Source organism: Artibeus jamaicensis, unplaced genomic scaffold (genome assembly GCF_021234435.1).
Source record: "Artibeus jamaicensis isolate MK-2021 breed Jamaican fruit bat unplaced genomic scaffold, CSHL_Jam_final contig_700, whole genome shotgun sequence".
In the NCBI taxonomy this organism is placed as follows: domain Eukaryota; kingdom Metazoa; phylum Chordata; class Mammalia; order Chiroptera; family Phyllostomidae; genus Artibeus; species Artibeus jamaicensis.
In genome coordinates, this window is record NW_026521930.1 from 6676924 (window position 1) to 6693854 (window position 16931).

At 56.4% G+C, this 16931-nt stretch overlaps 5 protein-coding genes across 20 annotated transcripts in view; 3 read left to right on the forward strand and 2 right to left on the reverse strand.

Moving 5' to 3' along the window:
• Positions 1-501: 501 nt before the first annotated feature.
• CORO1A (coronin 1A) lies at positions 502-5855 on the forward strand. 2 transcript variants are annotated; one of them, XM_037134024.2, is made up of 11 exons: positions 502-612; positions 2117-2315; positions 3386-3508; positions 3603-3732; positions 3811-3995; positions 4156-4275; positions 4459-4563; positions 4677-4822; positions 4932-4989; positions 5102-5317; positions 5633-5855. In XM_037134024.2, the coding sequence occupies exons 2-11, from the start codon at positions 2118-2120 to the stop codon at positions 5735-5737; spliced, it is 1386 nt and encodes a 461-aa protein (XP_036989919.1). In that variant the 5' UTR covers positions 502-612; position 2117; the 3' UTR covers positions 5738-5855. The 2 variants fall into 2 exon arrangements, with proteins under 2 accessions (XP_036989919.1, XP_053527470.1); XM_053671495.1 differs by lacking the exon at positions 502-612 and adding an exon at positions 1183-1207.
• Positions 5856-7899: 2044 nt separating this feature from the next.
• On the reverse strand, positions 7900-8613 carry BOLA2B (bolA family member 2B). Its single transcript, XM_037134041.2, has 3 exons — positions 8530-8613; positions 8343-8440; positions 7900-8042 (listed from the first exon to the last, which is right to left on the reverse strand). The coding sequence occupies exons 1-3, from the start codon at positions 8590-8592 to the stop codon at positions 7943-7945; spliced, it is 261 nt and encodes an 86-aa protein (XP_036989936.1). The 5' UTR covers positions 8593-8613; the 3' UTR covers positions 7900-7942.
• Positions 8614-9053: 440 nt separating this feature from the next.
• On the forward strand, positions 9054-12263 carry SLX1A (SLX1 homolog A, structure-specific endonuclease subunit). 6 transcript variants are annotated; one of them, XM_037134034.2, is made up of 6 exons: positions 9054-9245; positions 9674-9813; positions 9902-10240; positions 11679-11806; positions 11976-12063; positions 12137-12263. In XM_037134034.2, exons 1-6 carry the CDS (start codon positions 9149-9151, stop codon positions 12164-12166), a joined length of 822 nt encoding a protein of 273 aa, XP_036989929.2. In that variant the 5' UTR covers positions 9054-9148; the 3' UTR covers positions 12167-12263. The 6 variants fall into 6 exon arrangements, with proteins under 6 accessions (XP_036989929.2, XP_036989928.2, XP_036989927.2 ...); XM_037134033.2 differs by having other exon boundaries at positions 9058-9245; positions 9762-9813; XM_053671497.1 differs by lacking the exon at positions 9054-9245 and adding an exon at positions 9349-9389 and having other exon boundaries at positions 9762-9813.
• Positions 12264-13362: 1099 nt separating this feature from the next.
• LOC119040939 (sulfotransferase 1A1) lies at positions 13363-16546 on the forward strand. Of its 5 annotated transcripts, none has more exons than XM_037134036.2 (8): positions 13363-13472; positions 14156-14304; positions 14401-14526; positions 14616-14713; positions 15231-15357; positions 15456-15550; positions 16033-16213; positions 16347-16546. In XM_037134036.2, exons 2-8 carry the CDS (start codon positions 14157-14159, stop codon positions 16457-16459), a joined length of 888 nt encoding a protein of 295 aa, XP_036989931.2. In that variant the 5' UTR covers positions 13363-13472; position 14156; the 3' UTR covers positions 16460-16546. The 5 variants fall into 5 exon arrangements, with proteins under 5 accessions (XP_036989931.2, XP_053527474.1, XP_036989933.2 ...); XM_037134038.2 differs by having other exon boundaries at positions 13415-13472; positions 14121-14304; XM_037134039.2 differs by lacking the exon at positions 13363-13472 and adding an exon at positions 13722-13934 and having other exon boundaries at positions 14233-14304.
• A 130-nt stretch (positions 16547-16676) lies between these two features.
• The window catches only part of SGF29 (SAGA complex associated factor 29), a 30505-nt gene continuing 30250 nt past the window's right edge, over positions 16677-16931 (reverse strand). For all 6 annotated transcript variants that reach the window (XM_037134025.2, XM_037134030.2, XM_037134027.2 and 3 more), the window contains one exon: positions 16677-16884. In XM_037134025.2, coding sequence (XP_036989920.2) covers positions 16768-16884 — 117 coding nt within the window. In that variant the 3' untranslated portion in view covers positions 16677-16767. The remainder of the gene's footprint in view (positions 16885-16931) is intronic.

Genomic DNA, 16931 nt, shown 5'->3' on the forward strand with positions numbered 1-16931 from the left:
AGTGACTCTCTCAAGGCCACCCGTTTGTAGGAGCCTGGACAAGACCAGGGGTCTCCTGGGTACAGGCTGGTGCAGGGATCTCCCTCCTCCTCGTCTGGTCCTCCGGTCTGTTCCCTGCCTCCGGGGCGGGGGTGGGGGACGTGGAGAAGGCAGCGCAGCCTTAGCTGGGAGTGGGTGTGGGGGCCTCTACAAAGGCCAGCTGGGCTCGATGCCAGGGGAAGGATGGAGAGTAGGCTGGGAGTAGACCGAGGGGTGGGGGAGAAGGAACAGAGTATTTTTGCACTTTGACATTAAAAAGTGAAGATTAGATTGTCAGGGGCTGGCCAGCAGCATCTGTTTGGGTTCGGAATTGGCAGCGTAGGGCAGAGATTCTGAGCGGAGGGAAGGGAAGGAGGCTGCGGGCTGGTGGGGTGAGGCGGCGCCTCTGCGGAGGGGAGGGCTCTGTGCTTTAAGAGCTCCGCCCAGAGGGGCGCTGCCACGCCTAAGGAGGCGGGTGGCCAGGCTTCTCATTCATTGTCTTGACAAGAGCATCCTCAGCGGGCAGTCTCTGGCTGCTTCAGCGCCTTCCTCCACCTCCTCTTCCTCCTCCATTTAGGGGGGCCTCCGCAGCAGGTAAGCCTCGGGTCCCTGGAAAAGGGACTAGGCACCGCTGTCCTGGGCCACCTGTGGGGCAGGCGTGGGCTTGGTAGGAGCCGGCTGTGGGGGTGGACAGGCTGTCAGAGGGCGCCAGTGCTGAGATGAGGATAGAGCCCGCGAGCCCGTGCGTGGAGGGGACTCGCCCGGGGTGTGGGTGAGCGTGGGAGGGTCCCTCAGTGTGCCTGAGAGCTCCCAGAAGAGGCGAGGGTGAGGGGTCAGGGCAGCCAAGATGTGTGTGGGCGTGAGGATACGTGCGGGGCCCTGACTCTCCCCAGAACGGGAGCCTTTGGGGGTGGGGTGGGGGCAGGGTGCAGTGAGCGGAGCAGCTGCCCTAAGCTTGGAGACAGGGAGGGGTTGAGAGCAAAACAAGAAAAGCCCAAGTTCCCCTTTTCGTGGTTTCCGGGCTTGGTATGGTACCTGCGGTGGGGGAGGAGGCAGGGTGGGGTGACGGCTTCCTGTCCTCCGGCCTCCAGTGTGGGGCTCTCTGCTTCCCAAACCCAGGTTTCTCACCTGGGACTGATCCCCTGCCCCCAGACCGCTTCTCCGCATGCATCCGAGCAGGCTCCTCACTGTGAGCCTCCCGGAGACTCGGAGGGTGGGCGAGGGGGGTTGGAGCCCCTAGTGAGAAGGAACAGACCCTGAGGCGGGACGAATGGGTGAAGCTGAGGAGGTAGAACAGAGGCCCTGGGGAGAGTGTCCTTCCAGCAGGCACCCCCACCCTGGTAACCTGGGGAGCCAGAGGAGGCCCCTCTGCTTCACTTGCCGCCTGCCAAGTCAGTGGGCGAAACCATCCTAGCTGGACCTCAGAGAAGCCAGCCCAGCCTCCCCTTCCTGTGCAGGATTCCAGTGGGGGTGGCGATGGTGCTTAGGGCACCTGCTTAAGTGAAGGTGAGGGCAGAGGAGTGCGGAGGAAGAGAAACCCAGACCCAGGCCATCTGCCCCTTTGTGGGGCCCAGAGACCTACTGAGGAAGCCATCCTGACACCGAATGTCGTGCCTCCTGCGCAGGCCCACGTGCTGTTTCCCTGTGTCTCTGGCACTGTGCCCTGCCCGACTTTAGGAAATTACCCTGTAGGTGGGACGGGGGGGTGAGGTCTGGACACTGAGGCTGAGAGAAGCCCCTCCACAGTGTGAGCCACCACAGAGAAAAGGCTCTGTGCCTGTCAGCCAGCTGGCTGACGACAGATCGCACTAGGTGCTGCCCCACGCCAGGCTCTGCTACAGAACAGAAGCAAGGGCTGAGGGGTGTGGAGAAGGTGGGCCTCACAGGTGAGCTGGGAGTGAAGAGGGGGGCGGAAGGCTAGAGGAGTGTGAGGGGAGCAGGATGTCAGTGAGCGGCTGGGAGCCCTGGATGCTGCTGCTGGGGAAGGTAGCTGAGACCTTAAATGCCAGGCTGAGGGGTGTCCTGGGGGAGACAAGGTCAGAGCTGACCTGAGGGGAGAAAAGCTTTCAACCCATGTGCCTCTCCACCCCCACCCCAGCATGAGCCGGCAGGTGGTGCGCTCCAGCAAGTTCCGGCATGTGTTTGGCCAGCCGGCCAAGGCCGACCAGTGCTATGAGGATGTACGCGTCTCACAGACCACCTGGGACAGTGGCTTCTGTGCCGTCAACCCCAAGTTTGTGGCCCTGATCTGTGAGGCCAGCGGGGGAGGGGCCTTCCTGGTGCTGTCTCTGAGCAAGGTGAGCCTCTGGGCAGCAGTCTGCCACCTAAGGTGGCCTCTGGCCTTCCAATGGCCCCCAGGGGCCCTGATTAGGTGACTGTCACCAAGCCTTCTTGGGCCAGGGTGTTGTCATCTATAAAATTGAACCTTATATGAATCTCGGAGGGGAGCTGACACAAGAAGGGTCACATAGCAAGTCCTGAGACCAAGCGTCTCAAGTCTCAGCCTGCGGCTTTCCCCCCTCAGGAGCACAGAGAAGGACAGGTTGGGGTCTGCACAGGCCCAGCACTGTTCTCAGAATGAGGGGTACTCTGAGTCTGGGCCTGTCAGAGTCCTTAGGAACTCAGCAAGTCCGGGCCCCGAGCCCACAGGCAGGGGTGATGGCAGAGGGCCTTCTCCTCTGTCCAGCCCTGCCCTCCGCTGACCCCTACTCCCAGCACACTGCTGTGCTCTTTGGGGGTGAGACAGGAAGGGAAGATGGGCCCTAAGTTGTTACCTTAAAAGGGCTGATGGAAGCGCAAAGAGGAAGTGGTTGTCAGGGTAAGCGCTGGGCCTGCTTTTCACACAGGAAGCCCTTCTGCAGTAGCTCCCCGGAAGTGGTCATTTCCAAACCTCTGCTCCGGTCTGGGGGCCAATTATGACAGATTTCCTGGTGCCTCTCCTTTTGAAGGGACCCATGCCCACACCCCCACCATTCGCACACACTTCTGTGGGGAACACTTCCTCCAATACTATTGACCCCCCTTCCCCACCTGCCCCGGCCCTTGGCCTGTGTGCCATGGAAGCCTCACTCACAGAAGCTGGGTGGGGCTGGGGGCCCTCAGGGCAAACATGAAAAACAGAAAGAGATGGCAGGAACCTGGTGCCCAGCCCCACACCTGCGATCTGTGCTTCTCGAGGCCGGTCTGTCTGAGTTACTCTGACAACTCTGGCCTGGGGCAGACAGACACCCTCCCACCCTAGGCCCTGTTTGGCCTCCCAGGGACCCTGTAGCCGCCCTCTCCATGCCTCTCTGAAGGGGTGTAGGGAGGTGGGATTGCGTTTGGAGAGCAAAAGCACCTCCCTTAGAGGCCCTGCTGTGCCTTCTAGACTGGACGTGTGGACAAGAATGTGCCCACAGTCTGCGGCCACACGGCCCCCGTGCTGGACATCGCCTGGTGCCCACACAATGATAATGTCATTGCCAGTGGCTCTGAGGATTGCACAGTCATGGTGAGTGGTGGTGGGCACACAGGGGCAAGGAGGGGGCTCCGAGACAGGCTCTGACATTTGGAACACCCAAGACTCACCTGCCCCTTCTCCATAGGTCTGGGAGATCCCTGATGGGGGCCTGACGCTGTCCCTGCGGGAGCCTGTCGTCACCCTGGAGGGCCACACCAAGCGTGTGGGCATCGTGGCCTGGCACCCCACAGCCCAGAACGTGCTGCTCAGTGCAGGTGCCTTGGGGGAGAAGAGGGGTGGGCTGGCAGCGAGGGGGCAGGCTCATGGCTTCTGACACTGAGGACATCACCCAGGTTGTGACAACGTGATCCTGGTGTGGGACGTGGGCACTGGGGCAGCCGTGCTGACGCTGGGCACAGATGTGCACCCAGACACAATCTACAGCGTGGACTGGAGCCGAGACGGTGGCCTCATCTGCACCTCCTGCCGTGACAAGCGCGTGCGCATCATCGAGCCCCGCAAAGGCACTGTTGTGGCTGTGAGTTGCCGTGAACCATAACCCTTGACCCAGAGACCTTCAGCTCTTCTGTCTACCACCAATCATGCCCCTAGTTGCTACCTTCTCCTGCCCATCCCGGGGGTCTGGCCCTCAGGGTGTGTGTATGGGTGCCTGACTGACCACCTCCCTTTCCTTCCAGGAGAAGGACCGTCCTCATGAGGGGACCCGGCCTGTGCGCGCTGTGTTTGTGTCTGACGGAAAGATCCTGACCACAGGCTTCAGCCGGATGAGTGAGCGTCAGGTGGCACTGTGGGACATGGTGAGTGCAGAGAATCAGGACTGGAGGCTCAGTCCCTGCCCTGCCACCTGAATGGCTGTATACCCAGGGCCCGTTTACTGACCACTGGTTGGTCTGTAGGGGGTTGCCTCCTGCCCAGTGAAGAGCACCACCCTGGGGCCTGATGCAGCCCAGCTCACTGTCACCTCCCACCTGTCTCTGCAGAAGCACCTGGAGGAGCCACTGTCACTGCAGGAGCTGGATACAAGCAGTGGTGTCCTGCTGCCCTTCTTTGACCCCGACACCAACATTGTCTACCTCTGTGGCAAGGTGGCCCAGTTGGGCGGGGAGTCTGGGAAGCGAGGTGGGCAGAGGGGTCTGGAAAGAACCACAGCTGCAGGCATCTGTCGGTGCTGATCTTCCCTTGCACCCACTGCCTGCAGGGCGACAGCTCCATCCGGTACTTTGAGATCACTTCCGAGGCCCCATTCCTGCACTATCTCTCCATGTTCAGTTCCAAGGAGTCCCAGCGTGGCATGGGCTACATGCCCAAACGTGGCCTGGAGGTGAACAAGTGTGAGATCGCCAGGTGACTGATCCCCGACCAAGCATGCTCTTAGGGCAGTGCTGACCTCATGCTGACTTTCAGTCCCAGCCCAGCTGCGCTGTGGACACTGCTCACTTTCCTGTTTCCACAGATTCTACAAGCTGCATGAGCGGAGGTGTGAGCCCATTGCCATGACAGTGCCTAGAAAGGTGATGCTTCCATGTCCCTCCTTGGGCTGTGGGCTGGGCACTGACCTTGCAGAGCTGCAGGGTGGTGGTGTGGCCTGAGCATGCTCTTAACCAGCCTTGGCCTTGCCCGCAGTCGGACCTGTTCCAGGAGGACCTGTACCCGCCCACCGCAGGGCCTGACGCTGCCCTTACGGCCGAGGAGTGGCTGGGCGGTCGGGATGCCGGGCCCCTCCTCATTTCCCTCAAAGATGGCTACGTGCCCCCAAAGAGCCGAGAGCTGAGGGTCAACCGGGGCCTGGACACTGGGCGCAGGAAGACAGCACCAGAGACCAGTGGCACTCCTAGCTCGGTGAGAGATGTATACAAGGCTGGAAATTAGGGTGGGAAGACAGAGAAGAGCAGGGGCTACTACTGATGTGGTCATTAACCCAGTGGAGAGAGGCTGGCCTTTGAGGCAGCCCAAGCTTACAGGGGCCTGGGAATGGGTAATCCTGAGGCCTCAGAAAACAGGCTTCAGGCTTATAGGCCTGCAGCTCTCTGGGCTACGACTGACCGAGAGACAGAAGGGCCCTGGCCCTAGGGTTCTTGGGAGAAGACTTAGTGGACTCCAGGGTTAAGGGAGCCCAGGATGGAGCTGGGCCTAATGCAGCCCTGGGTTCTCCAGGATGTCGTATCCCGGCTGGAGGAGGAGATGAGGAAGCTTCAGGCCACAGTGCAGGAGCTACAGAAGCGCTTGGATAGGCTGGAGGAGACAGTCCAAGCCAAGTAGAAGACTCTGGGGCCTTCGGCTGGGGCCCACGGCATCACCTGCCTCCCCTTCCATTCATACTTCCACTCCTCAGGCCACAATGGCAGATACAATAATAAAATGGCTTTATTTTCTGGTACCTCTCAGACTCTGATGACTGGCCACGTGAATGCTGAGTCTGCTCAACTGACATGCCCTTGAGTTTCCACCTTGATATAATCGATCCATGGCAGGGACTGAGCGATGCCTCTGAACGCCCTAGACTACAGGAACAGGTGTTGGCGGCTGGCAGCCACCCCATTCTGGTGTGGTTTGGGGGCCTGCTGTTTTCCGGCAGGCAGGTCTGACTATTCCAGGCCCTAGCCTGGGGCCTGAGGAACTCCCATGTTTACCCCAAATCTGCCTTTTCTAGCCAACCACATCAGGGTACGTGCAACTATACTGACACCGTTGCTTGTGGGGAAATGAGAAACTAGCACTTACATGACACCTTTCAAACTGTATGCTTCAGGGGTCATTTTTAAGGTGAAAGCTTACAAGAAAGCAACAGCCTACCCTAGTTTACAGATGAGGAAACTGAGGCATTGAATAGTTGAGGGGCTTGCTGAAGGGCAGCTCCCATGTCACAACTTGTCTCCTCTTCTAGTTCAGAGCCTTCCCTGGGCAGTGTTGCTGCCTCTTGAGCCCTCAGTGTGGGTTCTGCCTGAGCCTGGCCTCTGTGAGAGAGGAACCTGAATAGACCTGCCAGGCCTTATCAAGCGGGGATTTGGAAGCGGGTTCCTGATACTCAGCTGAGTGGGTGACCCCGAGCTGGGACACAGGGCTATCAGAATTGGGTGTCCTGGCCACAGCAGGGTTTGGTTCACATAGGGACAGCAAGCATAGGGACAGCAAGGACGTAATGCCCCGTCTGCTGCCCCGTCCCCCTCTTCAGCATGCCAGAGAAAACCGCCTGGGTAGAGAGCTGAGGCAGCTATAAGATTGTTTTTGCCGGCTCATTTTGGTCTCACCCTTTCTGCAAGCCATGTTACCCTGGGCAAGTCACTCCTTTCCAGGCTTCTGTTGCCCATCTGTGAAATGGGAAAAGGACCACCACAACCCTGAGAATGCAGTGAGTGGATCCAATCAGGGGTGTGAAGAGAGAATCAGAAAATCTGGAGCCTGGGCTTGCCAAAGAGGTGAGGTTCCTGCTCCAAACCTGTCCTGTAGAATGGGGATGGGCCCATCGGAGTAGACTCAGTTGCTAACTCTCCTTCTGGCCCAGAACAGTGGGGAAAAAGTTCAGGGAAGGATCCCTAGAAACCAGAAGAGTTAACCTATCATCACCATGACTTCCAGCTTTACCAACCCTTTCTCCTTATGACAGAAACAAGAGAGGGAGGTGGGGATGGAGATAACGTAGGGGCCAAAAAACCGGCCTTGAAAACAGGGGGGAACAGGATGGGTAGGATGGCTGAAACCTGTGATTCGTACTCCCGAAGAGCCCCGGCCCACAGTGGGTCTCAGGGCTCTTGTGTTTCTGTGCCAATCCTAGCACTTGTGTTTAAGCTGCAGGTTGGCTTTATTTTCCTGTTCTACCCTTATTCCCATCCTCTGCCCACACCACCATTCCTGAAAACCTTATGGTCTTCCCATGGGCACCCGTAGCCATGTCAAGCCCAGGGCTAAAAAAGTCACTGGACCTTCTCCAGTGGGCCCCACAACATCAGCATTCCTGCTGTCGGAGAGCAGCTGGGATACCACGTCCCTGAGGGAACCTGCAGGGGAAGTGCGGAATCCTCTACTATGCTTCTGACATTGGGGTCATGTTGGTGAGAGGGACAGGTTTGTTCAATTGGCCAGCACCCTGAAATCTTGAGTACTTTCTCATCTGTGCACCCTGAAGGCTGGCAGAGGGCAGTAACACCCAGTATTGCTCTATAAATGGGCAGGTTTGTTGGGTAGTGGTGGTAGTCCTAGGGGTCTACCAAGAATTACACAAAAGACCTGTGAGGCCTGTCCTAGAAGAGATTTTAAGAATTGAACTTTCACTTTATAAGTGGGGACACATAGGCCTATGTGTGGAGAGGGACTTTGCCCAAGGGAAAACAATGGAGAGTGGCAGGGCAGGGAGAAGCCAGGCCCCGGGCCGCCTCAGCATCCCTCCCACACATAGGAACACAGAAACACACCAACACAGAAACTGGCCCTGATTCATAATTTAATGGCTGTGCAGGTCCTGGTCCCTTATTTCTGCTGCTCACGGGCCCACTGCTCTGGGGTCAGGGTTTTCTGTTCAAAGGCATGGATATGCGGAAGCTCTTCTGCTAGGCACGCGTTCACCAGCCTGAGGGAAAGATGGTGTTAGGAAATGGCAGGCGCCTGGAGTTACAGTCCCCAAAGCTAGGTGGACCCGGGAGACTGGAGGTGTCCCTAGGTTGTAGTCCCCAGGACCTGGGAACAAGAGAGATAGAGGACCTAAGTCTCAATACTGGATTCGGGGATGAGAAGGAGGGATCATTGGAGTTGTAAGTCCACGATGCTAGGCCGCATTGGCCAGGGCGAGAAAATTGGGTGGTAGGCAGTGGCCCGGGTTTTGTTCCCAGAGCTGGGACCGCGCTGAGCGAGGCGTTCGCCCGGGCCTCACCGGTGTCTTTGAAGCAGCGGCTTCCCCTCGAACTTGGCCGACACCACCAGGACTCGGAAGCTGGACGCGCAACGGTTGGGAGTAGTGTCCTCCACTTCCTATGGGGCAGAATGGTGTGGATGGTGACAAACCATCCACCTAGGAGCCCTTTTCCACTCTCTGGGTGAATCCAGGCCGCTCAACTTACCACGTGATCTGCCTCCAGGTCCCGCTGCAGCTTCTCCCGGAGGTACTCGGTGCTGAGTTCCATGGTTGAAGCCCAAAGGGGGCGGCAGCCCAAAGGGGGCCGCAGCGGCCCAGTGAGGGCAGAACTCCTGTACAGACGCAGGTCACGCTACTTCCACCCTTACTGGAGTCACTTCCGCTGAGGCCTCTACTTCCGCCCTTAAGAAGTCTGTAAACTCGGCTCTTCCGCTTTCATGCACGCCCAGCTTTCCAACCTTTCTAGGTTTCCGCGCTTACTGTCAATCAACCAATCAGAGTCTGCACACGGACCGACTCCTCCCCAGCCGAAGCTAGCTGGTGTCCTCTCCTGCACAGACACCTGGGTTCCGTGGGCGGTATTGGACTCCTTAACTCCAGCCAGGAAAGGGTGCACGAACCCGCCTTGCTGCAGCTTCTAGGATACCTCGGAGTCGCCCCCAAGCGCTTTTTCCTAGATAAGCACATTGAGGCCCTGGCAACCCAAGCCACAGCAATCAACCCACAAGTCTTGATGGGACCCGCGGGAGGAGCGACAAGGCCCGGCCGCTTCTTCGGCGTCTACCTGCTCTATTGCCTGAACCCTCGGCACCGGGGCCGCGTCTATGTGGGGTTCACCGTCAACCCTGCTCGTCGGGTCCAGCAGCACAACGGGGGCCGCAAAAAAGGCGGGGCTTGGCGGACCAGCGGGCGCGGGCCCTGGTAAGAAGGGGCGGATCACTTAGGAGGAGGGCGTCAGGAGGAGGTGGGGCCCACAGGGTACAGGCCAGTGGCAGTGGGCTGGGGCGGAGAGAGGAGCCTGGGGTAGCTAGAAACGTAGATGGGCCTATCTCGAGGGAGGAGCCTGTGAGAGGGGGAATCCTGTGAGACTAGACTACGGGACTCAGAGGCGGGGCTGGGTAGGAAGGGGACTAGTGATTTAGGCTTGGTTTAGCGATAGGGGGTTGGTGAACTGGCTGGGAGGGAAGATGGAGACCCAGATAGATAGATAGGGAGAGAACTGAGGAACGCAGTTGACTGGAGGCGGATCCCGAAGTTGGCAGGTGGAGAGAGGGTCGGACCTCTAAGAAGTGGGCAGGGCCTCATGGGCGAGGTTTGACATGGTTTGTGAGGATTCCTCTCTCTGGTAGGACTGACAGAGAACTGTGACGAGGGAATTGGGCAGGACACAGAAGGGGGCAAGGGGCTCACAGGCCGCGCCCTTATTCTGTTCCCCAGGGAGATGGTGCTCATCGTGCACGGCTTCCCTTCCTCCGTGGCCGCCCTTCGGGTAATTCAGGAGGCAGGGCTGGCGGGAAGATGGTCTGGGGCTTGGGGTCCTCTCTGGACAATCCTGAGACCCTCACTTCTGCCCGCAGTTTGAGTGGGCCTGGCAGCACCCTCACGCCTCGCGCCGCCTGGCACACGTGGCTCCACGCCTGCGCAGTGAGGGAGCCTTCGCTTTCCACCTGCGCGTGTTGGCGCACATGCTGCGCGCGCCGCCCTGGGCGCGCCTCCCGCTCACCCTGCGCTGGCTGCGCGCTGATTTCTGCCAGGAGCTCTGCCCACCACCGCCGCCACACGTGCCGCTAGCCTTCGGGCCTCTGTCACCTGGAGTTTTGGCCTCCAAGCGCAAGACCAATCTCTTTGCTGACACGGAGCCCCAGCCAGAGCAGAATGCTGAGGCCCCCTGCACCCTTTGCGCGCGTGCACTCCAGGTGAGAGGCCCCACCTGGTCTCCAGGTTGGGGCAGCTCTACACTTAGACGATTTAGGATTAAACTGTTTATTGAGGGATCACACGGCCCACTGACACCCTTTGGCAGCTCTGCTTCCATCTGAAAAATGGGGAGAATAATAGTACCTGTGGTCATTCCTCGACATTCCTCCAACTTGGGGCCTTTGCCCTTTCCTCTTCACTGGAAAGTTCTTCTGTAGACCTTCAGTCTTGATAAAATGCCACCTCTTCTCCATGAGGTCTTCCTTGGCTCTCTATCTAAAATTGCATATTTCTTGGTAAGAGAAAGATGCAATTCCTTTTTCCTTTTTTTTTTTTTTTTAAGCCTTACCACTTCTTGTCTGACATATCCTGTACAGTTGACTCTTGAACAACATGGAGGTTAGAGGCGCTGACCCTGAGCAGTCGAGAGGCCACGTGTAACTTTTTACTCCCCCCCCATCGGCCCCCTCCACCCCCGGTATCCATACAGGATTGGTTCCAGTACCCCTCCACCCCCTGGGATGCTCTAGTCCCTTATATAAAATGGTATAGAACAGTGCATACAGTCGGCCTTCTGCATCTGTGGGTTCCCAGCTCTGGATCAAAAATACCATTTTTAATCTCTGGTTGGTTGAATCTGCAGATGCAGAACCCTGGTGGGATATGGAGGGTCCACTGTGTATTTATTGGGAAAAAGATCATGTGTAAGTGGACCCCTGCAGTTCAAACCTGTGTTCTTCAAGGGTCAACTGTATTTTATTTATTTTATTATGGGTTTCTCCTGCCCCCCCCATACTAAACTCCACAAGGGCAGTTCTTATTCAGTGCTGTAGAACAGAGTCTAGTACACAGCAGGGGGCAAGTAAGTATTCAGTATGTTAACCGAGATGTAGGTCTGACTTCCACTCATAGTAAATGTAAGTAAGCTGAGTATAGTCAAATGCTGCTTAACTAGGGGAATACATTCTGAGAAATGTGTCCTTGGGCAATTTAGTGGTGTGAACATCATAGAGTGCACTTATGCCTATCTGGATGATACAGTCTATTACACATAGGCTCTACGACATACTTCCATCATATATGTGGTTCCTCGTTGACTGAAATGTTATGCCATGCATGACTGTACTTGCCATTCAGAGCTTTAGTGACCTGCTTGCAATCACTTACTCTGTAAAGAACTCTAATCTAGGTCCAGCTGCAGGGGCCATGCTGTTTTGGAACCACTGCCAAAACTCAGAGAAAACTGGCCAGCTTAGTCCCTACAGGTATTGTAACCCCGCCACGCCTGTTTCCTCACCTCTCATACACAAATAGGAGTAGTACGTGCCTCACAGGGTTGTTTTATGCAAAGCCCTTGGAAAAGTGGTCCATGGAAATTCTTTGTTATTGCTACACCACTACTCCCCATTTTCTTTACCTGCCTGCCATCTCTGACAGGATGAAGAAGGCCCCTTGTGTTGCCCCCACGCTGGCTGTTCCCTAAGGGCCCACATGATCTGCCTGGCACAGGAGTTCCTGCAAGAGGAGCCAGGGCAGCTTCTGCCCCTAGAGGGCCAGTGCCCTGGGTGAGTCCAGTATCCCTACCCCAGCCAGGTGTACCTCTGGGAAGACAGTGCCCAGTTGTCCAAGTCTGAACCCAGGGTATCTGAGTCCCCATCTTGGCACCCAGGGCCTAGCCTGGAGGCAGCTTGTGACCCTGACTCCGTATCTTCTGCAAACTCTACCCCTTGGTAGCTGTAAGAATTCGCTGCTGTGGGGAGACCTGGTCTGGCTGTGCCGGATGGGCACTGAGGAGGAAGAGGAGGACTTGGAATTAGAAGAGGTAAGAGATGGTTTTGGACTCTACCTCACCCTATCCCCTAAGCTGCCTCTGACCACCCTTCTTGTCCCCACAGGAACACTGGACAGACATGCTGGAGATCTGATCCTCAGCATCCCCGCCCCTCCACCCGTTCCTTTTCTGTGACACTTCCTTTTGGTGTGGGCAGTTTTTACTTGAGTACAATAAAAAGTTTGAGTTAAGCTCTGACTGGTGTGGCTCAGTGGGGTGAGTGCTGGCGTGTGACCCAAAGGGTTGCTGGTCCCATTCCCAGTCAGGGCGCATGCCTGGGTTGCCCGCAACGTTCCCAGTAGGGGGCGAGTGGGAGGCAACCACACACTGATGTTTTTCTTCCTCTCTCCTCTCTCTAAAAAGAAACAAACAAAAATCTTTATAAAATTAAAAAAAATATTCTTAAGAGTTAAGGGACCTTATGGTGTGTGCCGGGATGCGTGTGTGGAGCTAGCAGGCTGAGGCCTGTGGAGAGCAGGAGGGGAAGGGGCCATCCCGCAGCATGGACCAGCCTCGCTTCTGCTGGAGGCCTCTCTGCCTCAGCGTTCCCAACCTTCTGAGGTTACGGTGTTACAGCCTTGACTCAGAGCTGCCCCGCCTCCAGTGTTCAGCTTGACTTTGGACCTTAATCCAAATATAAGGATAAAGGTCCAGGCTCCTTCAAATCCAGGGAAAGAAAAGCATTTTCTGGGGCCTGTTCTTCCACTGTTTGAGCCTGGCCACATAGGGACTGTGGAACTGGGCTCACTTCCAGGTTATGAGACTGCAGCCTTCTTGGTCTGTTCCATCTTCTGCTGCCTCAAGAGCCTGCTGAGCAATGCCTGGCCCCCAACCCCCTCCCCACCCACCCACATCACTACGGAACGTCTGGGCGGCCTGGGGACTGTAGGTTGCCCAAGACCTGAACATGTGGTGTCTTCGGACTGGTGTGTAGCCACCTTTCCCCTCCACTCACTCTTCTGTCCCCTCTAGACGAGAAAAAAGCTGTTTCTTTTATTAGAAAAAGCTGACAAAACAAAACAAAAAACAAGACAGCTATCTGGTCAGGAGCCAGGATTATAGCCCCGCCCCCACCACTGGTCCTCCACCCAAACAAAACAAAATTTATTAAGCTCTATTGTCTAGATTCAGTCTTTTATCTTCTACACACTAATCTCACATGTTGGGTTTCCAGGCCAGTCTCATACTGACTGGCTTGGGTGCTACGGAGGGTAGCAGGGGGGCCTCCCACCCCAAGCACCACCCTTTCTTTCTTGGAGAAAGCTCAGTCTGGGAGAGGCTCCAAATCCCTCCCACTTTGGTTATAAAACTCAGTTCTGAGCATTTCTGCACTTACTAGACTGCACTCACACTAAGCCACAGCAGGAGATAGTCACAAGGCTAAGGTCCAGAGAGGTCAGGTAAGTGGCAGGATGGGGGTGGAGTGGACCGGACGTCCCTTACTCACCACTGAGCTCCTGTGGCTTGGTCCCTGTTCCTGGCTCTAACAACTCTGCGCTGTCCCCATGGAAATCTCAGCTCAACCCACCACCAGCTCTAGCTTGGCCTCAAACCCCCTCTCGCACTTTGTTCATTCACTTGCTAGACTTTGGCCCCCAAACAAGCTCAATTGCTCAACTGGCTGTTTATTTCTGAGTCCAAGTGGAGTGCGTCTGAGCAAGTGGAGCCACAGGCCCAGCTGGCCTTTGGGAGGTTTCTCTATATGAGGGGTCTAGGGAGCTCAAAGAGGGAAGGACTGGGAAGAGCCCATGGAGGCTGAGTCCCAGCAGGAAGTAGTGAAAGAAAGAACAGAGTCCTACTGCCAAGTGATGTCATGGGTTTGGGGTGTACCTCAGGCAGTGGGATTTGTAAAAGCTCTGCAGGTAAGTCCAAGGTGCAGTCAGAGTTGTGGCCTACTGCATCAGATCTGGCTGGGGATCCAGCCCCGGCACTCACTAGCTCTGTGAGTGAGAAAAAGTCGCTCAGCCTCTTAAAGCAAGAAAAAGTTGCTCCCTCAGCCTCTTTATCTTAAAGAATTCAACAGATGGAACTGTTGTGATGTTGTTAAGGGAGGTGAGCCCCACTCTGGCCCTTGATTTGGCAGCATGGAGTTGGTCCAGGACACCTCCCGCCCACCTCTAGAGTATGTGAAGGGGGTCCCTCTCATCAAGTACTTTGCAGAGGCATTGGGACCACTGCAGAGCTTCCGAGCCAGGCCTGATGACCTGCTCATCAGCACCTACCCCAAATCTGGTAAGTGATGGAGGACCACCCACCCCTCTCCTGGCCCACCTTGGGCCAGCAGGGGCACACCCTCAGCCCCTGCTTACCTCCCATTTTCCTCTCCAGGCACCACTTGGGTGAGCGAGATCCTGGACATGATATACCAGGGTGGTGACTTGGAGAAGTGTCGCAGGGCCCCCATCATCACGAGGGTGCCCTTCCTTGAGTTCAAGGGTCCAGGGGTTCCCACAGGTGTGTGGTGGGGTACTAGGGGCAAGTGAGGTGGAGGGAGGTAGGACCTGGGCTCCAGTTCGCTGGACTTTTCCCTACCCATGGTTTAGGAATGGAAGTTCTGAGAGATACACCAATCCCACGGCTCCTCAAGACCCACTTGCCCCTGGTTCTGCTCCCCCAGTCCCTGCTGGATCAGAAGGTTAAGGTGAGTGGCAGAGGAAGCCAGAGAAAAAGGCCTGCTGGGGCCATCCCAGCTTTGACCCTATCTTCTGATAAGGTCTCCTTCCTTCCTGAAGCTTGGCATCATCTTAAAGGGGGAGAGGTCCTGAACCTCAAGCTCTGGTGGGGTCAGATGGTCAGTGAAAGTGAGACTCTTTGCAGGGTCTGGGTGCTCACAGGCCTCTGGACAAGGGGGCTGGCAGGAACTCTGCACACCTTGTTCCAAATCTGCTTAGTGGCATTGAGGGGATTGGGTTCATATAATAGTTCGTGGGACCAGCCACGACTTTGGCATCAGAGCAGGGTTCACACCCGGCTCACTCACGTCCACACCATGGGAACTCAAGCAAGTCAGCCTCTAAGCCTGTTTTCCTCCAGGCCAAACCAAGAGAACCTCCCTTCAGGGATGCTGTGAAGGGTGGAATGCTATACTTAAAAGCATGTAGTGTCTGTGGTGTGCTATGTGATTATGTGACGTAGGGGTGTGTCTTCGGCTCCTCCAGGTGGTCTATGTTGCCCGGAACGCAAAGGACGTGGCTGTCTCCTATTACCACTTCTACCGCATGGCCAAGGTGCACCCTGACCCTGGCACCTGGCACAGCTTCCTGGAGAAGTTCATGGCTGGGGAAGGTGGGCCTGACTCTGGAGGAAGGAGTGGGGTAAAGCTGAGGGGTAGCCAGCTAAAACTAATACCAACCTCTGTCTGTGCCCCCCGCCCTTTTCCCCAGTGTCCTATGGGTCCTGGTACCAGCACGTGCAGGAGTGGTGGGAGCTGAGCCGCACCCACCCTGTTCTCTACCTGTTCTACGAGGACATGCTGGAGGTGAGCACAACTGCTACCACTTCCCTCCATGTTGCATATGTGGTGGGAGGAGCCTCATGGGAATCTGCCAAGGTCGTCTCAGCCCCCTCCCCTATGGCAGCCCCCACACTGGTCCTACTCAATCCCCCAAGTCACCTTCCCTGCCCAGAGCTTCGGTGCCACCTGGGCAGCAGCACCCTGTACAGCTCTTAACTCCTGGCGTCTCAGTCAATGCCGCGTGCAGTCGTCAATCACCCATTTACTGCTACTGCTTCTCCTTGGGGGCTACAGCTATGACAAGGGCTGTCCCTGCCCTCATCCACAAGGAACCAGACACTGCTTACTCACAGATCATAGGACAGAAGGCAGTTAACTTTGCCCCAGTAACAGAGTACCAGGGAGTCAAGGAGCAGGGTCAGAAGTGGCCATGAGGTGAGAGAGGGGCCTCCCTTTTGTTCAAAGAACAACCAGATCTCCACTGAAGAGCCCCTCTGCTCCTCCAGAACCCCAAAAGGGAGATCCAGAAGATTCTGGAGTTTGTGGGACGCTCCCTGTCAGAGAGGACTGTGGATCACATTGTGAAACACACATCATTCAAGGAAATGAAGAAGAACCCCATGACTAACTACAGCACCGTACCCACTGAATTAATGGACCACAACATTTCTGCCTTCATGAGGAAAGGTGAGTGCCCACCAGGATGGGTGTTTGGGGAGACGAGGGGGCAAACAGTGGCCAGAGCTGGCCCTGAACCCCCCTGGGGCCTCCCCTGCAGCCAGGACCTTGAGTCTCTCTCCTTCCCTGCCCACCTCCCCAGGCATCACGGGGGACTGGAAAACCATGTTCACTGTGGCCCAGAATGAGCGCTTTGATGCCGACTATGCTGAGAAGATGGCAGGCTGCAACCTCAACTTCTGCTCAGGGCAGTGAGTAGTGTTCACTGGCATCACACTCCACGGTGAATGGCGTGAAACCAGCCTGGCAATGCCTCAAGAATAAAATACAATTTGTGTTGCATGAAGTGCCTCTGTTGGAAGCAAAGCAAATCTGAACTAAATGAGCCCCCCTGCAGCCTCCAGTTCCCCAACTGGCCCTATGTGAGGAAGGAAGGGTAAGAACAGTCTGGAAAAGTAAAACCCAGGAGACATAGGCAAAGGGGAAGAATATTTATTTGATCACAATCTTTTGTTGCGTTCCTCCTTGCGGAGGGCGGGGCACTCTGATCCTGCCAGCCTGCTTCACTTCTTTTTGGGCTCCTTACAAGCCACCACATACCTCTGGGCCACATTGAGGGGAGGGGAATAACCATCTGCATAGGAAGTGTCTTCGAACAGGACCGAATAGTCATCCTGGGGCTGTGGCGGGAAGCGGACAGGAGGCGCTGGTCAGAAACCCCCAGGCA

Bases quoted from the DNA above. Each gene is read 5' to 3' on its own strand.
- LOC119040939 (XM_037134036.2), top strand. From the start codon at position 14,157: ATGGAGTTGGTCCAGGACACCTCCCGCCCACCTCTAGAGTATGTGAAG. The intron at 14,527-14,615 runs GTGTGTGGTGGG...CCCATGGTTTAG, and splicing joins GGGTCCAGGGGTTCCCACAG to GAATGGAAGTTCTGAGAGAT. The intron at 14,714-15,230 runs GTGAGTGGCAGA...CGGCTCCTCCAG, and splicing joins TGCTGGATCAGAAGGTTAAG to GTGGTCTATGTTGCCCGGAA.
- SLX1A (XM_037134032.2), top strand. From the start codon at position 9,058: ATGGGACCCGCGGGAGGAGCGACAAGGCCCGGCCGCTTCTTCGGCGTC. The intron at 9,246-9,761 runs GTAAGAAGGGGC...TCTGTTCCCCAG, and splicing joins ACCAGCGGGCGCGGGCCCTG to GGAGATGGTGCTCATCGTGC. The intron at 9,814-9,901 runs GTAATTCAGGAG...TTCTGCCCGCAG, and splicing joins CCTCCGTGGCCGCCCTTCGG to TTTGAGTGGGCCTGGCAGCA.
- CORO1A (XM_037134024.2), top strand. From the start codon at position 2,118: ATGAGCCGGCAGGTGGTGCGCTCCAGCAAGTTCCGGCATGTGTTTGGC. The intron at 3,996-4,155 runs GTGAGTTGCCGT...CTTTCCTTCCAG, and splicing joins GCAAAGGCACTGTTGTGGCT to GAGAAGGACCGTCCTCATGA. The intron at 4,823-4,931 runs GTGACTGATCCC...CTGTTTCCACAG, and splicing joins AACAAGTGTGAGATCGCCAG to ATTCTACAAGCTGCATGAGC.
- BOLA2B (XM_037134041.2), bottom strand. From the start codon at position 8,592: ATGGAACTCAGCACCGAGTACCTCCGGGAGAAGCTGCAGCGGGACCTG. The intron at 8,441-8,529 runs GTAAGTTGAGCG...TCTGCCCCATAG, and splicing joins ACCTGGAGGCAGATCACGTG to GAAGTGGAGGACACTACTCC. The intron at 8,043-8,342 runs GTGAGGCCCGGG...TCTTTCCCTCAG, and splicing joins CCGCTGCTTCAAAGACACCG to GCTGGTGAACGCGTGCCTAG.